This window comes from Panthera tigris, chromosome A1, assembly GCF_018350195.1.
Source record: "Panthera tigris isolate Pti1 chromosome A1, P.tigris_Pti1_mat1.1, whole genome shotgun sequence".
Classification (NCBI taxonomy): domain Eukaryota; kingdom Metazoa; phylum Chordata; class Mammalia; order Carnivora; family Felidae; genus Panthera; species Panthera tigris.
In genome coordinates this window covers 136,985,796-137,003,584 of record NC_056660.1, presented here as the reverse complement: position 1 = coordinate 137,003,584, position 17,789 = coordinate 136,985,796, and the positions used below count along the sequence as shown (strand labels likewise).

Below are 17,789 nucleotides of genomic sequence, written 5' to 3'. Positions count from 1 at the left end.
GGAAAAGGGCACTTCGAGGTACAGCTGGAGAGAATTAAAATCAGCATAAACTTTCTGGTGGGCAATACAGTAATAATCATCAAGAGTCTTAAAAAAGGTGCATACCCTTTAGTTCATGAATTTCACTTTAAAATTTACTAAACAAAGTCTGTGAAGAACAAAAGGATATTAAGACATTGTTTATAATGAAATCATTAAGAGTGCTGACTAATGAAAACTTGGAAATAAACTAAATGTCAAATCACGTCTCTAAAAACCTTTGGAAATGCTGACAGTGGTGTTACAAGATAGAGCATTTATGCTCTGCAGCTGTTTCAAATGGTGCTCCCTGAAGCCCTCAAAGGGTGGTTTCTAGAAGGCTCTCAAGGCTGTGGTGGGAGTAAAGGATGAAAGATTCAAGTATAAAAGTCCCAATTTTACTTATTTAATACACTTGCAACTTAAGATTATTTGACAAAAGATTCTACCACTTGAAATAAGTTTGAAATCTAAAGAGTAATTCATGAAACTGAAAGGTGTTCCCAAAATATTTTCAAGTGAAGAATAAAAAGTATGTATGACATTAAAAATGTACACATATCATTCATAGTAACTTTTCTGAGCAATTACTTCCACTCCACAATGTTCTAAGTATCTAACACACAGTAACTCACTGAAGTCTCATACCACCTGTTATCTTTATACTTCACCTATAAGGAAATAAGAGACTCCAAGTACACAACTTGACTAATGTCACTCAGGTAACTATTGACTAATAAGCTTGTGCTTTTAACAACTATATTTTACTGAGTCTGAATATTTAAGCACTCAAAACTTAATGAAAGGATATATATAAACGTGTTAACTGCATATCTTTGAGTCATGAAATATGGAAGGGATTTTAATTTTGTTTTCTCTATTTCCCAAATTTCACATGATCATGTACTGCTTTTGTAATCAGGAAAAAATCCCATGTTATTAAGAGGTAGTCATTTTTATATTCTATGAAAAATAATTATCTTCTTACCAGCTTGTATCTAGTCTTTGATCTCATTTCCTTAAGTCTGTTCGTTAGGGTAACAAAAGAAAGAGGTCACTATTTCAGCACTTGGTGCTCAAGCCTTTTAGATTTTTCATGAAACATCTCCTATGTGACAGGCATTATGCAAAGTACTAACATGGCAAAGGCATAGTCCAGTGAGGGGAACACACACAAAGAAAGTATATACAATGTAATTTGTGCACTAAGAGAAATATGAGCAAAGTACATGGGTGGGTATAAGGAAGAGAGTGATTAAATCCACTTGGGGAGAAGTAATGATCAAAGAGGGATTTAGCTAGATGGTATTTAGCTGGATCTTAAAAAAAAAAAAAAAAAAAAGAGGGCAGTTTCCTATATAAACATCTGAGGGGCATTTCCGTAAAGGCTGCAAAGTAAGACGTGGATACATAAAAGAGCATGATGTGTTTGGGGAACAGTGGAAAGTTTCAAATGGCTAGAACGTTAAGTTGCAAAGAGGAGAAAGTTGGACAGTTAGTCTGGTAATAATGCAGGTTGTTGAGGCACCTTTTTAAAGAGCCTTGTACATTCAGCTAAAACATTCAACCACATGGACTACAGGCAACCAATGGAGAGGTCTATCTAGAGAAAAAGAAGATTAAGCTTGACTTTCAGAAATTTAATACTGGCAATTAGTGTAAAACATGACACACAGTAGATAAGAAGCAAGAAGACTGGTTTGGGAAAGTCTCTCTCTGAATATAACTCATACATTTTCTTTAATTATCTGACAACTTTTGTAGACCAGTGTTTTTTTCTTTAAGCAACATGTACTTTCACAAGCCAGTTAAGTAACATCACCTCCAGTCTCTTTATACATAAAATAAAAGCTGGACTAGATTCCCTCCAGGATTCTCCTGGCAGTACACTTCTAAACCCTAGGAAAAGGTCACCATCTCTTCCATAATATTTGACTTACAGCAGAATTATATGAAAATTGCTTCTTAATTGTGAAAGAATGGGTACTAAATGGTTATTCTTATAATGTGCTAACTTTCTCAGGAAATCTCCTTTCTTCCCGAACAATGTCTTGCTCCATGTAACATGAGGAAGTAAAGGAAGTGTTGGCTAGAAAAATTTTCCTATAATTTGAAGACTCAAATAGATAATTCCAAGCATTTAATGGTAAAGGGGTATATAGAAAAATATTTGCATCTTAAATCAAACAGTTATAATTAAAAAAAAAAAAAAAAACCTGAGTACATACTATTTCATTAATCCCACTGAGTTTGCCTGAAGTAAGCTTTGGTCTGGAAGCGGGCCTTGGAGGTGGGACAATGGTGCCTACAGAAAGAGGAGTTGTGGGCCTGGCTGGTAGGGGGAAAAAGAGAATTTGAAGAAAACCATTAGTATGTAACAAACCTTACATAAATACATTCTATTATAGAGGAATTCTTAGGACTCAAAGCTAATTTTTCAGGAGTTTTGTAATATACATATTATATATCTATAATATAATTATAGATACTTGTTGAAATACTGGAAGTCTATCAAATATGCTTTTCTTGAAGCTAACAATATTCCTAAAAACCAAAAACATTGACTTTTCAGTAGAATTGACACACGATATAAAGTGTATGTATTCCTGTTTCAATTCTTTACACCTATAAAAAGATAAAATGATAAATTAGCTAGTAAAAATACACCAATTTCAGGCCTAAGGTCTTTAGTTTATTGCCAATACATCTACTTACAGAAATGTAAGACCAAGCCTTTGAAGCAACACCTTCACATGAACTCTAAATAAAACACTTACCTTAATTAAACTTAAAGGTCAAATTACAAGTTGAACTACACTGTAAAGTTTCTGGTGATAATTAAAAGTATTAAAAATACCTTATTTATGAAAAAATTCCTGTTCCTAAATCCTACATAAATTTAATGTTCACTGTTTTTCAATGCCATTTACAAACTTTGCCATTTTATAAATCAGATACTAACCAGAGTATTTCTAATTAAAAATAACTCCATCGTAGTAGAAATTAATGAAATTCAAGTGTACACCATCACAATTCACAAATGTATTAGCATAATCAAAACGAAAGTGAAGAATGGAAGCTGATATGTTTAAATCATAGTATTTTAAATGATTTTCAAATCCCTTTGCTTCAATCTAAAACATGGGACTGTAATTCAAACTGAAGAAGAGAATATGGATGGGAAGAATATAATTCATTAAGTTAAGTTTGCAGATGTGCAAAGTTAAAAATATATGAATGGGCCTAAGTATATCCATGGAGAAACAAAAGGCTGAGGATCCATGGTCACTGTCAGAGGAATGCAGGTGTGAAAGGAATGAGAATAGAGGTGACAGGAAAAGACCTAAAGAAAAAGGTAGTCACACAGGAGTGAAAGTAAAGGCATGAGGGGTATGGAATCATTCAGAAAGCACATACAATGAAGGGATAATAGACACAAGCACAGTTCAAGCTGCTTGAAGAAAACAATAAAAAGCTGCTAAGAACCCCTATGTAGATTCTAAGGCTGTTGCCTTCTTCCATTGAACACTACTTTTTTTTAATTTTTTTTAAAATTTATTTTTTAATTTATTTTTGAGACAGAGAGAGACAGAGCATGAGCAGGGGAGGAGCAGAGAAAGAGGGAGACAATCTGAAACAGGCTGCAGGCTCTGAGCTGTCAGCGCAGAGCCTGACGTGGGGCTTGAACTCACGGACTGTGAGATCATGACCTTAGCTGAAGTCGGAGGCTCAACCGACTGAGCCACCCAGGTGCCCCATGACATACTTACTTTAAAGACAGGTTCGTTATCAATGAAACCAGCACTCATCACTATTCAAGGCATTTCAAGCTTATGAGAATTTAACATAGTAGAGATAGGTATGTATACCTGAGCTTCATCACTGACAAATGGATTGTCAATGTATTAAGACTGACTCAAACCAAGCCTGGTAGAACTGTTAACATTCAGCTCTTTTAAATAACCACAATTTGCTTTTTCAAAGTCCAAAAACATGCTGGTTTCAAGGAAAGATTCAATTACCATACACTCAAATCAGTGGGAGACAAAGAGTTTGTGTTGCATTCTAAGTTCAGTGGAAGAAGGAGAAAGCAGATGAAAACCAAAAGCAACAGGAAAATTCTAGAACAAAAATATGAATCTACATAGCCAAATAGTTTTCTCATTTCAGGTTAATGTTATTTTAGTCCCTCAAAACTAGAAAAATATAGTAATACAGGAACAAAAGCAGGAGCTCAAACTTTCTATTAACTGAGGAAATTAAGTATGAGCATAAGAAACTTAAAGAATGTAAGAGTAAAACTCAAGGTCAAAAATATATAAAGCCACAATTATTCCTGTTTGCCCAGAGAAGTAAAAGGTAACTCTTAACAGCTGGTAAAAGTATAAATATTTATATATAAACAAACCCCTCCTCTGATAAACCTTACTATAGACTATGTCTTCTCTGCCTGTAGATTAATTGAGCTCTGGTGCTCAGCAAAAATCCCTGAAAATAACGTTTTGAAAAATATTATGCTTTTTTTTTTTTTTTTAAGGCTGGTTTTTTGTATTAACTCCAAAACTGATTTAGTCTATCTTACCTCCTAACATGTTGGGAGTTTTACTACTAGCCAGTTAGGCACTTGTTGAGTAACACAGCACTATCACCTTTACACTTTTTTAGACTTGTATCATCATCTCTTTTCAACACGACTAACATTCCCTGAAAGGCAAAGTAATTTGACATCATTTTTCAGACTATATAGAAAGGTTTAAAAATGCATAGGAAAGTGAACTTAAAAAGTAGCAAACGGTTAATAAATGTTTTATTTCCTAGCTACTGCACATCAAATGGCCACTAAATGAAAATGAATCCTTTTTGTCTGAAATTAAAAGTGATAGGGGTGAAACATTCTTCAGACAGTTAGCAAGAGGAAGAGAGAACTTTTTTGAAAAGTAAGAAACTGTGTTAAAGAAAAAGAGAGGGGTGCCTGGGTGGCTCAGTCGCTTGAGCGTCCGACTTTGGCTCAGGTCATGATCTCGCCGTCTGTGAGTTCGAGCCTTGCATCGGGCTCTGTGCCGACAGTTCAGAGCCTGGAGCCTGCTTCGGATTCTGTGTCTCCTCTCTCTCTGCCCCTCCCCCACTCATGCTCTGTCACTCTGTCTCAGAAATAAACATTAAAAAAAAATTTTTTTTAAAAAAGAGAAACTGAGGGCACAGTTAGGAAGAAATTTCTGTATCACTAAAGCCTCTGATTTTCAATGTGAAAATTTTCATTAAGGATTCTGAAAAATAATTCATAAAAGTATATTAACAAAATTAAAATACACTACTTATGACCTTCTTCATTCTAAATACAAAACACCATTCTGACATTTTTACTAAACAAAAACAAGACCTAGGGGTGACTGGGTGGCTCAGTCGGTTAAGCGTCCGACTGGCTCCAGTCATGATCTCACGGTTCATGAGTTCGAGCCCCGTGTCAGGCTCTGTGCTAACAGCTCAGAGCCTGGAGCCTGTTTCAGATTCTGTGTCTCCCTCTCTCTCTGACCCTCCCCCGTTCATGCTCTGTCTCTGTCTCAAAAATAAATAAACATTAATAAATAAACAAACAAAAAAGAGACCTTCATGACAACTTCAGTTTTGCCTGTACAAATAACCTTCCTTATATAATCTATTAAGTTTAGTTTTATAAAACTACTAACAAGCCCACTGAGGAAGGCTGTAATGCCACTTCAGAATATGTTCAACTGTCTTTTGTTGTTTCTTGCTATTTTACAAAGTATTAGATACAGAGCACTTTCCCTTCAAAATTCCAAATTGGAGTTAAGGTTGCCTAAAATCCACAATTTATTTTAAAAATTGGTTTATAAATAATCTAATTTTAAATACTAGTGTTTATTTCATTAGTAGTAAAATGGTTCAGCATGGATTATTGTTTAGTTAATATGTCAGAGTGCAATGAACAAAGAGTTTCTAATTATAAGATCCAGATTTGATCAGATGCCAATTTATATGCTCTTACAGAAGTTCCTGATCGTCTTCGAGCTTTACGTTTTTTCATCTACAAAATAGGGACAATAAAATGGACTTCATGGAGCAGTTAATGAACTTAAATAGACGATATGCAGCTCCTAGCAGAGCAACATGATAGGAACTCAGTCAATTCAAGTTCTCTCCAACCATTCTACCACTCTCCTAACCTCAAATACTGAATGGCATTTCTGAAATCCCAGAGAAGGCAGAAGATCAACTTAAAGTGGATTTTGTTTTATTTTTTTGCTTTGAACAAAGAGTGGTTTTATTCAACAAGCATTTGGATGCTTGCTTTGATTGTTGGCTAATCGGATTTTATATTTTGAAGAAAAGAGAAACAACACATTCTTGTCAAGACACCAACTAAAAAGCATTCATCAAGTTCTTTTATATATTGCTTGGGAAGCACTAACACCTTTCTGGAAAGCAGTTTGGCAATAAATATCAATGGGTATATCTTGGGATTCAAACGTTGTACTGATAAATTATAAGGATATTATGAAACATGTACACAAAATGTGTTCTATTCATGGATTTTCACAACACTAGAAAATTGGATGCAATTCAAATGTCCAATAAAAAAGGACTGGTTACATTAATGCACATTCATGCAGTGGAATTATCTATAAACATGTTGTGGGGTGCCTGAATGGCTCCGTGGTTGGAACATGCAAGTCTTAATCTTGGGGTTGTGGGTTTGAGCCCCATGCTGGAAGCAGAGATTACTTAAGAAAATAAAATATTGGGAAAAAAAATTACTTGGGCACAGATAAGGGAATGATGCATAGAAATAAATACATGAATAAAAAAAAAAAAACTGGTTTGATGTATTTTTGTTTAAGCCATAGGGTCTTTCAGCTAAGTTAAGAGAACCAGTACAAAATCACTTTTACCTGACAATATGCGAGGACAAGTTAAAAATATTTTTGATTGTTAAGAACAACACACAAGTAATGAACAAATCAATTAGGAAAAAAGAAACTAATGCATTCCTCACTTTAAATATATATATATATATATATACACATATATATTTATATACATTTACCTGATGATGACGACGAAGTTAGTGAAGTAGAAGAAGATGAATCAAGAGATGGTCCAAACAGGGGATCCCAAGCAAGTAAATCGCTGGTCCCCTTCCTACCATAACATTTAAAAAACAGATTTAATTAAGGAATATTTTATTAGTATAAAATCTAGTCACTTATTTTTATATCACAGAATTGGAATAGCTAAATATATATGATTTAAAAGTTGGGCATTCTACCAATGGAATATGTGAGGAAAGTTTAAATTAAAATTTTATATTAATAAATAATTCGTTAACTGCTATAAGCAGACCCTCCAATAACATTATGTGAAATCGCTAGGGTGGAATAGAGAAGATTAATTCCCATCAATCACACCTTGTTATACTCTAGCAATCTTTGGGGTTCTAAGAACAGAAATCATTTCAGCTTTACAAGAAAAGCAATAAAAGGGTCTAAAACAGCTGCCTAAGGACAGAAAGGTACTTAATTAATCCTACAATAGTGTCCTAGCCCCAAGTCATGGATAGAAAATTTCTTTAAGTGATAGGAAATCAGGTACAAATTTTATAAGGTCATATTTAAGTACTTTTTAAAAAATCTTTAGGGGAGCCTGGGTGGCTCAGTCGCTTAAGCATCCAACTCTTGATTTTGGTTCAGGTCATGACCTCATGGTTTGGTTCCTGAGTTCAAGTCCTGCATTGAGCTCTGAGATGACAGCGCAGATTTCTTTCTCTCCCTTCCATCCCCAAAAATAATTTAAAAAAATATCTGTTTATCCTTTTCTTTCATCTTTGAAATTGTCAAGTACAGAAATAAGCCCAACAGCTTACTTGATATAACCCTGATATAACCTTCAAAGGCCTGATTATTATAGTAGATCATGCAAGGGCAGGACTTCTCCCTGGGCAATCCACAACCTGGGTCACTGAGGCAGTCTAGTGAAATGTTTGGGTCACTCAGGTCTTTTTATGAAAGGTAACCAAGACTATGGACAAAAGCATCAAGAACACCAAAATTCAAGTTTCAAAAAAGTCAATATGCTGCATAACCAAAGATTTCCCTCTACTGACCCCTTGGAATCCACTGGACTAGTTACTCTCAAGATTGAACTTGCAGCTCTTTACTTTATTTTTTTTTTTAATTTTTTAAATTTTTTTTTAAATTTTTTTTTTTAACGTTTATTTATTTTTGAGACAGAGAGAGACAGAGCATGAACGGGGGAGGGGCAGAGAGAGGGAGACACAGAATCTCAAACAGGCTCCAGGCTCTGAGCCATCAGCCCAGAGCCCGACGCGGGGCTCGAACCCACGGACCGTGAGATCGTGACCTGAGCTGAAGTCGGACGCTTAACCGACTGAGCCACCCAGGCGCCCCGCAGCTCTTTAATAAAAACTTTTAAATCAATGTTTCTTTTTTTTCATTTTAGTCATACACCTTTTAAGATGTCTCATCTCTAAGATCCTATAGTACCTGAACTTTGCCACTACCTCTTTTTTAAAATTTTTCTTTCCAGCTTTACAGAGATATGACTGACAAGTAAAAATTATATATAAGATGTAAAAAAAAAAAAATTAATCCCATTAAAACAGTATTTTAACGTATCAAACAGCCATTAATTTTTAACATTATGTTCTCACATCTTAGAAAACAGGCTCATTACAATAAAAATGGTACAGTTATCTATAAGCACATATCTAGTACCTCAACACGCACTTACATGGAAGCATACTACACATTGTATTTAAAACCTAGGATCACAACTGCATAAATTACTGAAAACAACATTTTAAAACACTTAACTTTACCTTTTAAAATGATAAATGAATACCAGCACTGTGCTCAATTAATGCCTAACTTTAAAAGTATTAAATAATTTTAAATTCTCCATTTAATGAAGACTACTTTCACTTACACAAAAGAAAAAAAACATTAAAAGAATATATTCTTACTGACAGATAAAGAAATGAAAAAAAAAAAAAAAACACATGAAAGAAACACCGGCTTAAAGTATTTTTTCCTTTTTAAAAAGAGCTAGTGGGGCGCCTGGGTGGCTCAGTCGGTTAAGCGGCCAACTTCGGCTCAGGTCATGATCTCACGGTCCGTGAGTTTGAGCCCGGCGTCGGGCTCTGTGCTGACAGCTCAGAGCCTGGAGCCTGTTTCAGATTCTGTGTCTCCCTCTCTCTGACCCTCCCCGTTCATGCTCTGTCTCTGTCTCAAAAATAAATAAACGTTAAAAAAAAAAAAAAAATTTAAAAAGAGCTAGCAACATGGTTTCTAGCCCTCTCCTTTTTTAACTTGAGACATCTTCTTGTTGAAGTTCATTAAAAGTGCAGTATATTTTACAGGGTTACAGCCAATAATTGAAGGAAAAAAACGAGAAAATTTCCATGAGAATAACTAGTTAAAATACAGACATATATGAACTTGGGACACTACCATTTATTTATTTATTTTTTTAATGTTTGTTTATTTTTGAGACAGAGACAGAGCATAAACGGGGGAGGGTCAGAGAGAGAGGGAGACACAGAATCTGTAGCAGGCTCCAGGCTCCGAGCTGTCAGCACAGAGCCCGATGCGGGGCTCGAACTCACGGACCGTGAGATCATGACCCAAGCCAAAGTCAGCCGCTTAACCAACTGAGCCACCCAGGCGCCCCACTACCATTTATTTAGAAGTAGTAAAGCCACCAAGGCCAAATACAGTTAAATGGATTTTTTTAAAAATTATAAAAATAGTATCAAGTGAGAAATAATTTAAAACAACCAGTAACCCCAAAGAACAATTCACAGCTTAGAGGATGATAAACAACACCGTACTCTAATTGAAACTGCAAAGATAGTAAAATTTTCTAGGGAAAAAGTATAAAAGAATGATATCTAAACACATTAAAGAGGGAAGGATGAATAGGTGGAGGGCACAGTTAAACTATTCTGTATGACACTATAATGTATGGAGACACACGTCCTTGCCCATTTGTCAAAACTCATAGGACATACAAGACCAAGAGTGAATCCTAATGTAAACCACAGACTTTGGGTGACAATGATGTGTCAGGGTAGGCTCAAAAATTTTAACAAATGTTTCATTCTAATGGGGGATTATGATAGTGAAGGAGGCTGGGTATATGTGGGAGCAGAGAATATACATGCAAAAACTGTATCCTCGCCTGAATTTTGCTATGAACCTAGAATTGCTCTAAATATAGTCTATTTAAAAATAAAAAAATGTGAAACTTACTCATTAGATCCAGCACATGGCTTCGATTTTGTTAGCTCTTCACCTAATTAAAATCAAAATATGAAACAATTCATAATCTGAGTAATAAAATACTTAAATGGAAAGAGACACTAATATATCTCATTACTATGAACAATTTAAAAATTATGGAATTGATAACATAAATCGAATTTTTTTAATTATGAAGAAAAGGAAAATAAGCCTTTAGCAAGTTTTCTAACAGACTTAAGAATATCAAAATAATAACTGAACTTCTGCTATATCTTCATTTCTTTTAACACCTCTGGTAAGAAATTACTTAAGTCAACTAAACTGTCATATTCATGAAAATAAAATTGGTGTTCAGATGAAAAAAATATGGGCTAGAACTTTAAAAATTAGAACATATGTTCAAATACTTAAGTATTACTCAAAAATGATAAGTGATGAATCATGAAAGCATTTTTTCAAGCTGTAAGAATATTATTAATGATTATATTGACCAAAAGTAGTTAATTCTTGAAGGATGTCGTATCTCGAAAAATTAAAATTTTTATAGCACTCTAAAGCAACAGTCTTTATAAAATAGTCTGTTTTGCTCCCTTTTGCATTAGTAATGTGAACCATTTCATTAGCAACTATTATACAAAGGGAAAAGCATCCGTAATATGCAAAAGTCATGTTAGTTCATAAGCAAATTTCCCTGTACTTTGATGTCTTGAATCACCAACATGTAGTTGATGAATGCAAAATATATCAACATAGGTAACTGCAGCAAACTACAAGGAATACCACACTGTATATGATGCCATCATATCACATATCATGTCACATTGTCCCATCTGGCTCAATGTGGCCCTTTTTTGGCCTCAAAGTACTTACTGTGCTGTTCTCCTCCATGTTTCTACAATTTGCCCTTATCTCCATAACTCCATAAAAGGAGCCCACTTTTATCCTCATTTTCCCCACATCCCCTATCATCAAGCTACTCACCATTTTTTTTTTAAAGTAAAATCCTACTTTTAGTTTGATATAATGCATTTAATAGATCTTTTTCATTGTGCTAGAATTTTTAATAGGATTGATGTTATGGTTTTTATTAACCATTGTGTTTACAAATTGCATAACTTTTGAGTAGGATGCCTTAACTCCATTTTTCTCACCTTTGTTATTTTAATGCATGACTCTGCAGAAGATGTTAACAACCCCCTAAATTTTTTTAGTATAATTAAGTTACTATACTAAAAACCATGGAAGTAGGGTGGCTCCATAGCTCAGAGGTTAGAGCAATGGTCTTGTAAAAACCATGGAAGAGAAACTGCAATTGTGATAGGACAAATAAGTAAAGCTAAAGCTTACTCATTCTCATAGTCCCTTCTGGCTCATGAGGCTGAGTTATGTAGGTTACATTCTCAAACAGAAGCTACTATTTGGCTTTGTTGATTTCTGAAAAATGTTGTAGCCAAGTATTAAATTTAAAGGCATGTCTAAATGCTAAAATAAATAGTATACTTAAGTTGTCTCCTGTTTAAAGTAAGTATCCATCTAGTCTGTTGCTAACAGTCATGATGAGAACAAAGCATTTATTTCTATAACTGAAACTATAACTATAACTATAACTATAGCTATAGCTATATATATATATATATATATATATATATGGCTACAATAAGCTCAGCAAATTGCCTGATAAATTTTAATAGATATAAAATAATCAATTTAAATGTCAAACTTACTAGATGAATTCCTATTCATCTGCACCTAAAAGAGAAAAGCAAAAACTAAAAGTTGTTAAACAAATAATTTAATTTGGTAATGAAATACTTCATAAAAATTTTTCTTAATATATTTTTTATTTTTTAAGTAGGCTCCACACCCAACACAGGGCTTGAACTCACAATGCAGAGCAAGAGTTGCATGCTCTGGCTGAGCCAGCCAGGAGCCTACTTCATAAAATATTACTGGGAACCTAACTTTAAGTTGTTTTCGGTATATCTGCTCAACTGTAAACTACATAAAAATTGTTAAAAATGCAGTATTTTTTATAGTAAAAGATAATACATGTATCTTTAATACTCAAAAGTCTTAAAATATGAAAATGTTAGTGCCTACAGCAAGATACTTTGATCTGCAAATTTAAAAAACTTAACACAAGTATTCTGAAAATCAATGTTCGAACATTAAAATGATTTTTTAAGACCATAGGTAATAATATAAAATCTTGCACTTACTGGGCTGTGTCTCTAGTAGTACATGGAAAGAAAAAGAAAGACATAGTGTACATTTTAGAATTTAAAACAGCTTATTTTCTTGGTTTCATAATTTGTCTATTACCTTCTAAACCATACCTAAAAATCTATACACCTTAAAACACATGCAGAGCATTGTTTGGGGTAGGGGACATGAGCTAGATGAGCACACTGCTCAATAAAATATACTCAAAATATCCTCTTTTCAAACCCAACATTAACTATTAAACTGTTCTCATTATTATTTATTTTCTCAGTATGAAACTAGAATGTTCAGTTTTTTAAAAAATAGAAGAGAGAGAAAAGTACAAAGGAGAAAATTTAAAACCACTAATGCTTTCACTAACAAGAGCAAGGTGCTTAACATTCTGGTATATATATTCCTCTAGGCTTTTGTTTTATTTATACATATTTTTAAAATTAGTTGTATTCTTATATAATAAAAATTTTTAGTCATTTCATAGCTTCCTACTTCATATATATATGTGTGTAGATATATATGTATGTGTATACATATATGTATATATGTGTAGATATATGTATACATATATATGTATATATGTGTACATATATATATCATAATTTAATTTGGGTGTTAATCTTAAGGTTAAATAGCAATGGGAGAATAAAACCTCACTTCAGAAATCAGTCTTTTTTATACAAAAAAATAAATTCTAAAAGTGCATGACTGAGAGAAAAAAACTTTTTCCCAAATACAGACTTCTTAAAATGTATAACAATATATAATAAAAAAATATGAAATGGGTAATACTTATTCTGTATTATCAAGGACAACAGGTTTAGTATCAGTTATGATGAGCATGTACAGATAGACTAAACTGTCATCCTAAGACACGCTTTTTTCTCATTGTTTAACATTCCTGAATTTAGACTATGACATCAATGGAAAGATTAGTTATGGTGATTTTTTTCTCCTCCAAAAGCTGTTAAATATGGATCTTAGAATTGAGGAACTAACCATTATCACTAAGAATTCTTATATTTGCCTTTTTTTATAAAAAGTATGAAAAAACAAATATTGCAGTTGCAAAAGCATGCAGACACATAATTTTTTACTGAATTCCTGTTCATATAAAGTTCATAAAATATGGATGAAAAACTTTAAAATTAGATGAGGAAAAGATTAATACTGCCAGTTCAAATTTCTGAAACATACAGACTGGAAAATAAAATAAATGGCAGAAACAGATTTTCTACATTTTTGTTTCCCAGTAAAACTTTCAAAAGGAAACAAAACTAAGCCAAACTCAAATTCATTTGCCTATATAAAAATCAGACACTGGAGACCTCAATAAAACTGATGACAAATTATAAAATATCTCCTTATCCAATATGCTTAATTAACTATTCCTAATGATATTTTATTATTCCTAAAATTAAGCAGATGCAAGTAGATAAGGTTAAAAAAAAATAAGGCTTCTACATGAAGAGTATGAACTTGCTCTTATTCTTACTTACAGATATTGCTGGGGACAGTGTGATATTTCCTATAGATACTTTTAATTCATCCAAGGAAGCCATTGTGTGATGTGAGTTATTTGGATGCACAGGTTTGATTTCTATCCGATACTTCTTTGGTTCTTCATCTTCAGAATCAGAATCACTAGATGAGTAGAAATGGTTCTCTTTGGTATGTGAGTATCAGTTAAAGAATTCGGTTCTTAAGTGATCTTAATGCATAACCAGTTTTCATACATTTACAAAAAGGAATATAAAACCTTTAAGAGATAAGGTAGACTTTCACAGAAACAGAACTACTAACTCATTAGTAAAAACATGTCAAACTATTATGGAGTCACATTTTATTATAATTAAAAATTTGAAGTTTTTATTAAACAACAGATCATTTTGTTATAACTGTCTACTTATATGCCAACACAATCCATAGGAATATCCAAATGATGAAAGGATATCATTCTGATTTGCTTCTGGTTTTATACTATAGCCTTCTTCATCTACATCAGGAATGTTCTATGGGAAGAAAAATAAAAACTGTAATCATGGATCCTACTACAGAAATACAAAAGATTAGCAAAATAGCTTCAACTATTATAGGGGCTATGTCATTTATCAAATACCAACAGGCTCATACAATAATTAAATGGAAAAGTTACATCTTTTTGGTTAAGTTAGCTTCAGATCACACTTTATGCTTCAGATATCTGAAAGAGAAAAGCACTATAAAATTAAGTAGGAGAAGCACTAAAAGGAAGAGAATAGGTGTTTGAGCAGCAACACCAACAGTTCTGTAGATAACCAAATTTTCATCCCAGTCTTCAAAGTGGAAATGAGAGATGATGAAATCAGAGGGCTGACAGTCTCAATAAATGGAAATATTTACCAAAAATACAGAAAAAACAGAAATTAAAGATGACCAAGAAAATTAAAACTATACTAAAATAATCATCTTACCCATGAGCCAGGCAAAATTTCAAAAGCTTGAAAATACATTCTGTTGCCATAACTGTGGGAAAATGTACTCTTAGGCTTTGCTGGTATAAATAAAAAATAGTACAATCTCTAGAGAAAGAAATTTAGCATTATCTAACAAAAGTAGACACATATTTACTCTCCCACCCAGGAATTCAATTTCTAAGAATTTACCCTGAAGATACACCTCCAACAATTTAAAAATATGTATATAACAGATCAAAGATGATCTGTAACTCAGAACTGCTGGAGAGCATCTAATGTCCAAGCATAGTTGAATAAACTACAGTACACACAGAAAACAGAGTACTATATATCTATTAAAAAAATCAGAAGTTTCAGGGCGCCTGGGTGGCTCAGTCGGTTAAGCATCCGACTTCGGCTCAGGTCATGATCTCACAGTTCGTGAGTTCAAGCCCCACGTCGGGCTCTGTGCTCACAGCTCGGAGCCTGGAGCCTGCTTCACATTCTGTGTCTCCCTCTCTCTCTGCCCCTTCCCTGCTCATGCTGTGTCTCTCTCTGTCTCAAAAATAAATTAACATTAAAAAAAATTTTTTTTTTTTTAAATAAAAATCAGAAGTTTCTATGAACTCATAGCGAATGACTTCCAGGAAAAACTGCTAACTGAAAAAAGCATATAAAGGAACATATATCTTTTAAGTAAGAAAGAAGGGAAATTTTAAGAACACAGATCTCTTCTTTATGGGGGAATAAAAGCCACTGGAAGGATCAATCAGAATATAATAAAGTTGGTTACCTACAAGGGAGGGTGATGAAGTAGAAGAGATAAAGGATGGAGGAACACTTCTCTAAGTATGCTATGTTAAGAGAATCCCATTTTTAAGAAATACATATTTAGGAAGTTAGGGATGAAGGACTATAATGTACAGAATTTATACTAAAATGATCAGAAAAAGAATTATATACACATACATAAACACATGTGTGTAGGGAGAATGCAAATAACTTCTAACTTACAAAAAATATACAAGAATAAAATAGTTCCAAAATAATTTTTATATGAAAAAAAAAAAAGATCGCCAAGAAATGACAGTTGGAACTGGACAGCCAATATTCTTGTACTGGTAAAGTTTACTATTCTTCGTCCATTCACTTGTTAAGGCTCAGCAAGAACAGTATGAAAGATGATCTCAGTCACAGCATAAGGTCAAGGAGAACAAAGAGCAGAATTAACATGGCTATAGCTTCCAAACTGAATAAAAAGCCTACTGTAGCCAGCAGTGAGTTAACAGACTGGATAAAATCTAGAAATGAAAAATCTAATACAGAGTGAAGAGTAGATTCTATACATTAAAAGATGAAAAGGGGTATGTGGGTGGCTCAGTATGTTAAGCATTGGACTCTCAATTTTTTTTTTTAAATTTTTTTTTCAACGTTTTTTATTTATTTTTGGGACAGAGAGACAGAGCATGAACGGGGGAGGGGCAGAGAGAGAGAGGGAGACACAGAATCGGAAACAGGCTCCAGGCTCCGAGCCATCAGCCCAGAGCCTGACGCGGGGCTCGAACTCACGGACCGCGAGATCGTGACCTGGCTGAAGTCGGACGCTTAACCGACTGCGCCACCCAGGCGCCCCCAGGACTCTCAATTTTGACCCGGGTCAAGATCTCACGGTTTGAGAGGGGGAGGCTCCAAGCTATCAACATGGAGATTATCTCACTCCCTCTCTACCCCAACCCTGCTTGTGTGCTAGGGCCCTCTCTCTCTCCAATAAACATTAAAAGAAAATGATGACAAGTGATACACTTATAACCCCTAGAAATAGAGCACTTTCAGTTCTGCATATTGTTTGCTAATATGTAAATAATACTTTAAAATACTTTAAGCTTTACCAAATTGGATCCATTAGAAATCAGAAAGTTTTTATAAAATACTTTATTCTTATTCCCAGTACCCTAAAAACATACAGTTATGTAATCTCCTAGAAGTTGTAAGAATTTGTTGATACCACTTTTAAATTTGTTTACAATACACTATACAGTATGATGTAATAATTTAAAATAATACTGAGCTGTTTTCTACAGGACTGAGTAAGCTGCTTCTGGACTGACCTCTTAAAGATTACAACTATAAATTCTGGCTAGAGAAACTACCGGGGGGGCACCTGGGTGGCTCAGTTGAACATTCAACTCTTAGTTTTGGCTCAGATCGTGATCCCAGGGTTGTGGGATAGAGCCCCGCATCGGGTTTTGTGCTAAGCATGAAGCCTGCTTAAGATTCTCTCTCTCTCCTTCTGCCCCTCTCCCCAGTTTGTGCTCTCTAAAAAATTAATTAAAATTTAATTTAAAATTAATTTAAAAATTAAAAAAAAACTATCTGAAGGTAGTGAAGAGTGAAAACAGAGCCATATGTTCAAAAACTTTATAAATAAATCATAATGCAGTTCTAAAAAAGGTTCAAATAACCCTCAGGGAAGGCAGGAAAAAGAAAACAAAATGAAAACCAAAGATAAAATGACACACATAAGACCTGTTATGTCAATAATTATGGTAAGCAGTCTCTATCAAAATAATACCAGCATTCTTCACAGAGCTAGAACAATACCAATATTTGTATGGAACCAGAAAAGACCCCATATAGCCAAAGCAATTCTGAAAAAGAATACCGAAGCTGGAGGCATCACAATCCCAGACATCAAGATGTATTACAAAGCTGTAATCATGAAGACGGTATGGTACTGGCACAAAAACACTCAGATCAGTGTAACAGAATAGACAACACAGAAATGGACCCACAAACGTATGGCCAACTAATCTCTGACAAAGCAGAAAAGAATAGCCAG

At 33.9% G+C, this 17,789-nt stretch overlaps 1 protein-coding gene across 2 annotated transcripts in view; it reads right to left on the bottom strand.

Annotated features, from left to right (window-relative positions):
* Positions 1-17,789, bottom strand: part of FCHO2 (FCH and mu domain containing endocytic adaptor 2) — a 120,216-nt gene that overhangs the window by 24,181 nt on the left and 78,246 nt on the right. For both annotated transcript variants that reach the window (XM_042988199.1, XM_042988189.1), the window contains exons 12-18: positions 14,470-14,527; positions 14,015-14,190; positions 12,518-12,529; positions 12,023-12,047; positions 10,308-10,350; positions 7,085-7,179; positions 2,247-2,350 (exon numbers count right to left, since the gene is read on the bottom strand). In XM_042988199.1, the coding sequence (XP_042844133.1) occupies positions 2,247-2,350; positions 7,085-7,179; positions 10,308-10,350; positions 12,023-12,047; positions 12,518-12,529; positions 14,015-14,190; positions 14,470-14,527 (513 nt within the window). The remainder of the gene's footprint in view (positions 1-2,246; positions 2,351-7,084; positions 7,180-10,307; positions 10,351-12,022; positions 12,048-12,517; positions 12,530-14,014; positions 14,191-14,469; positions 14,528-17,789) is intronic.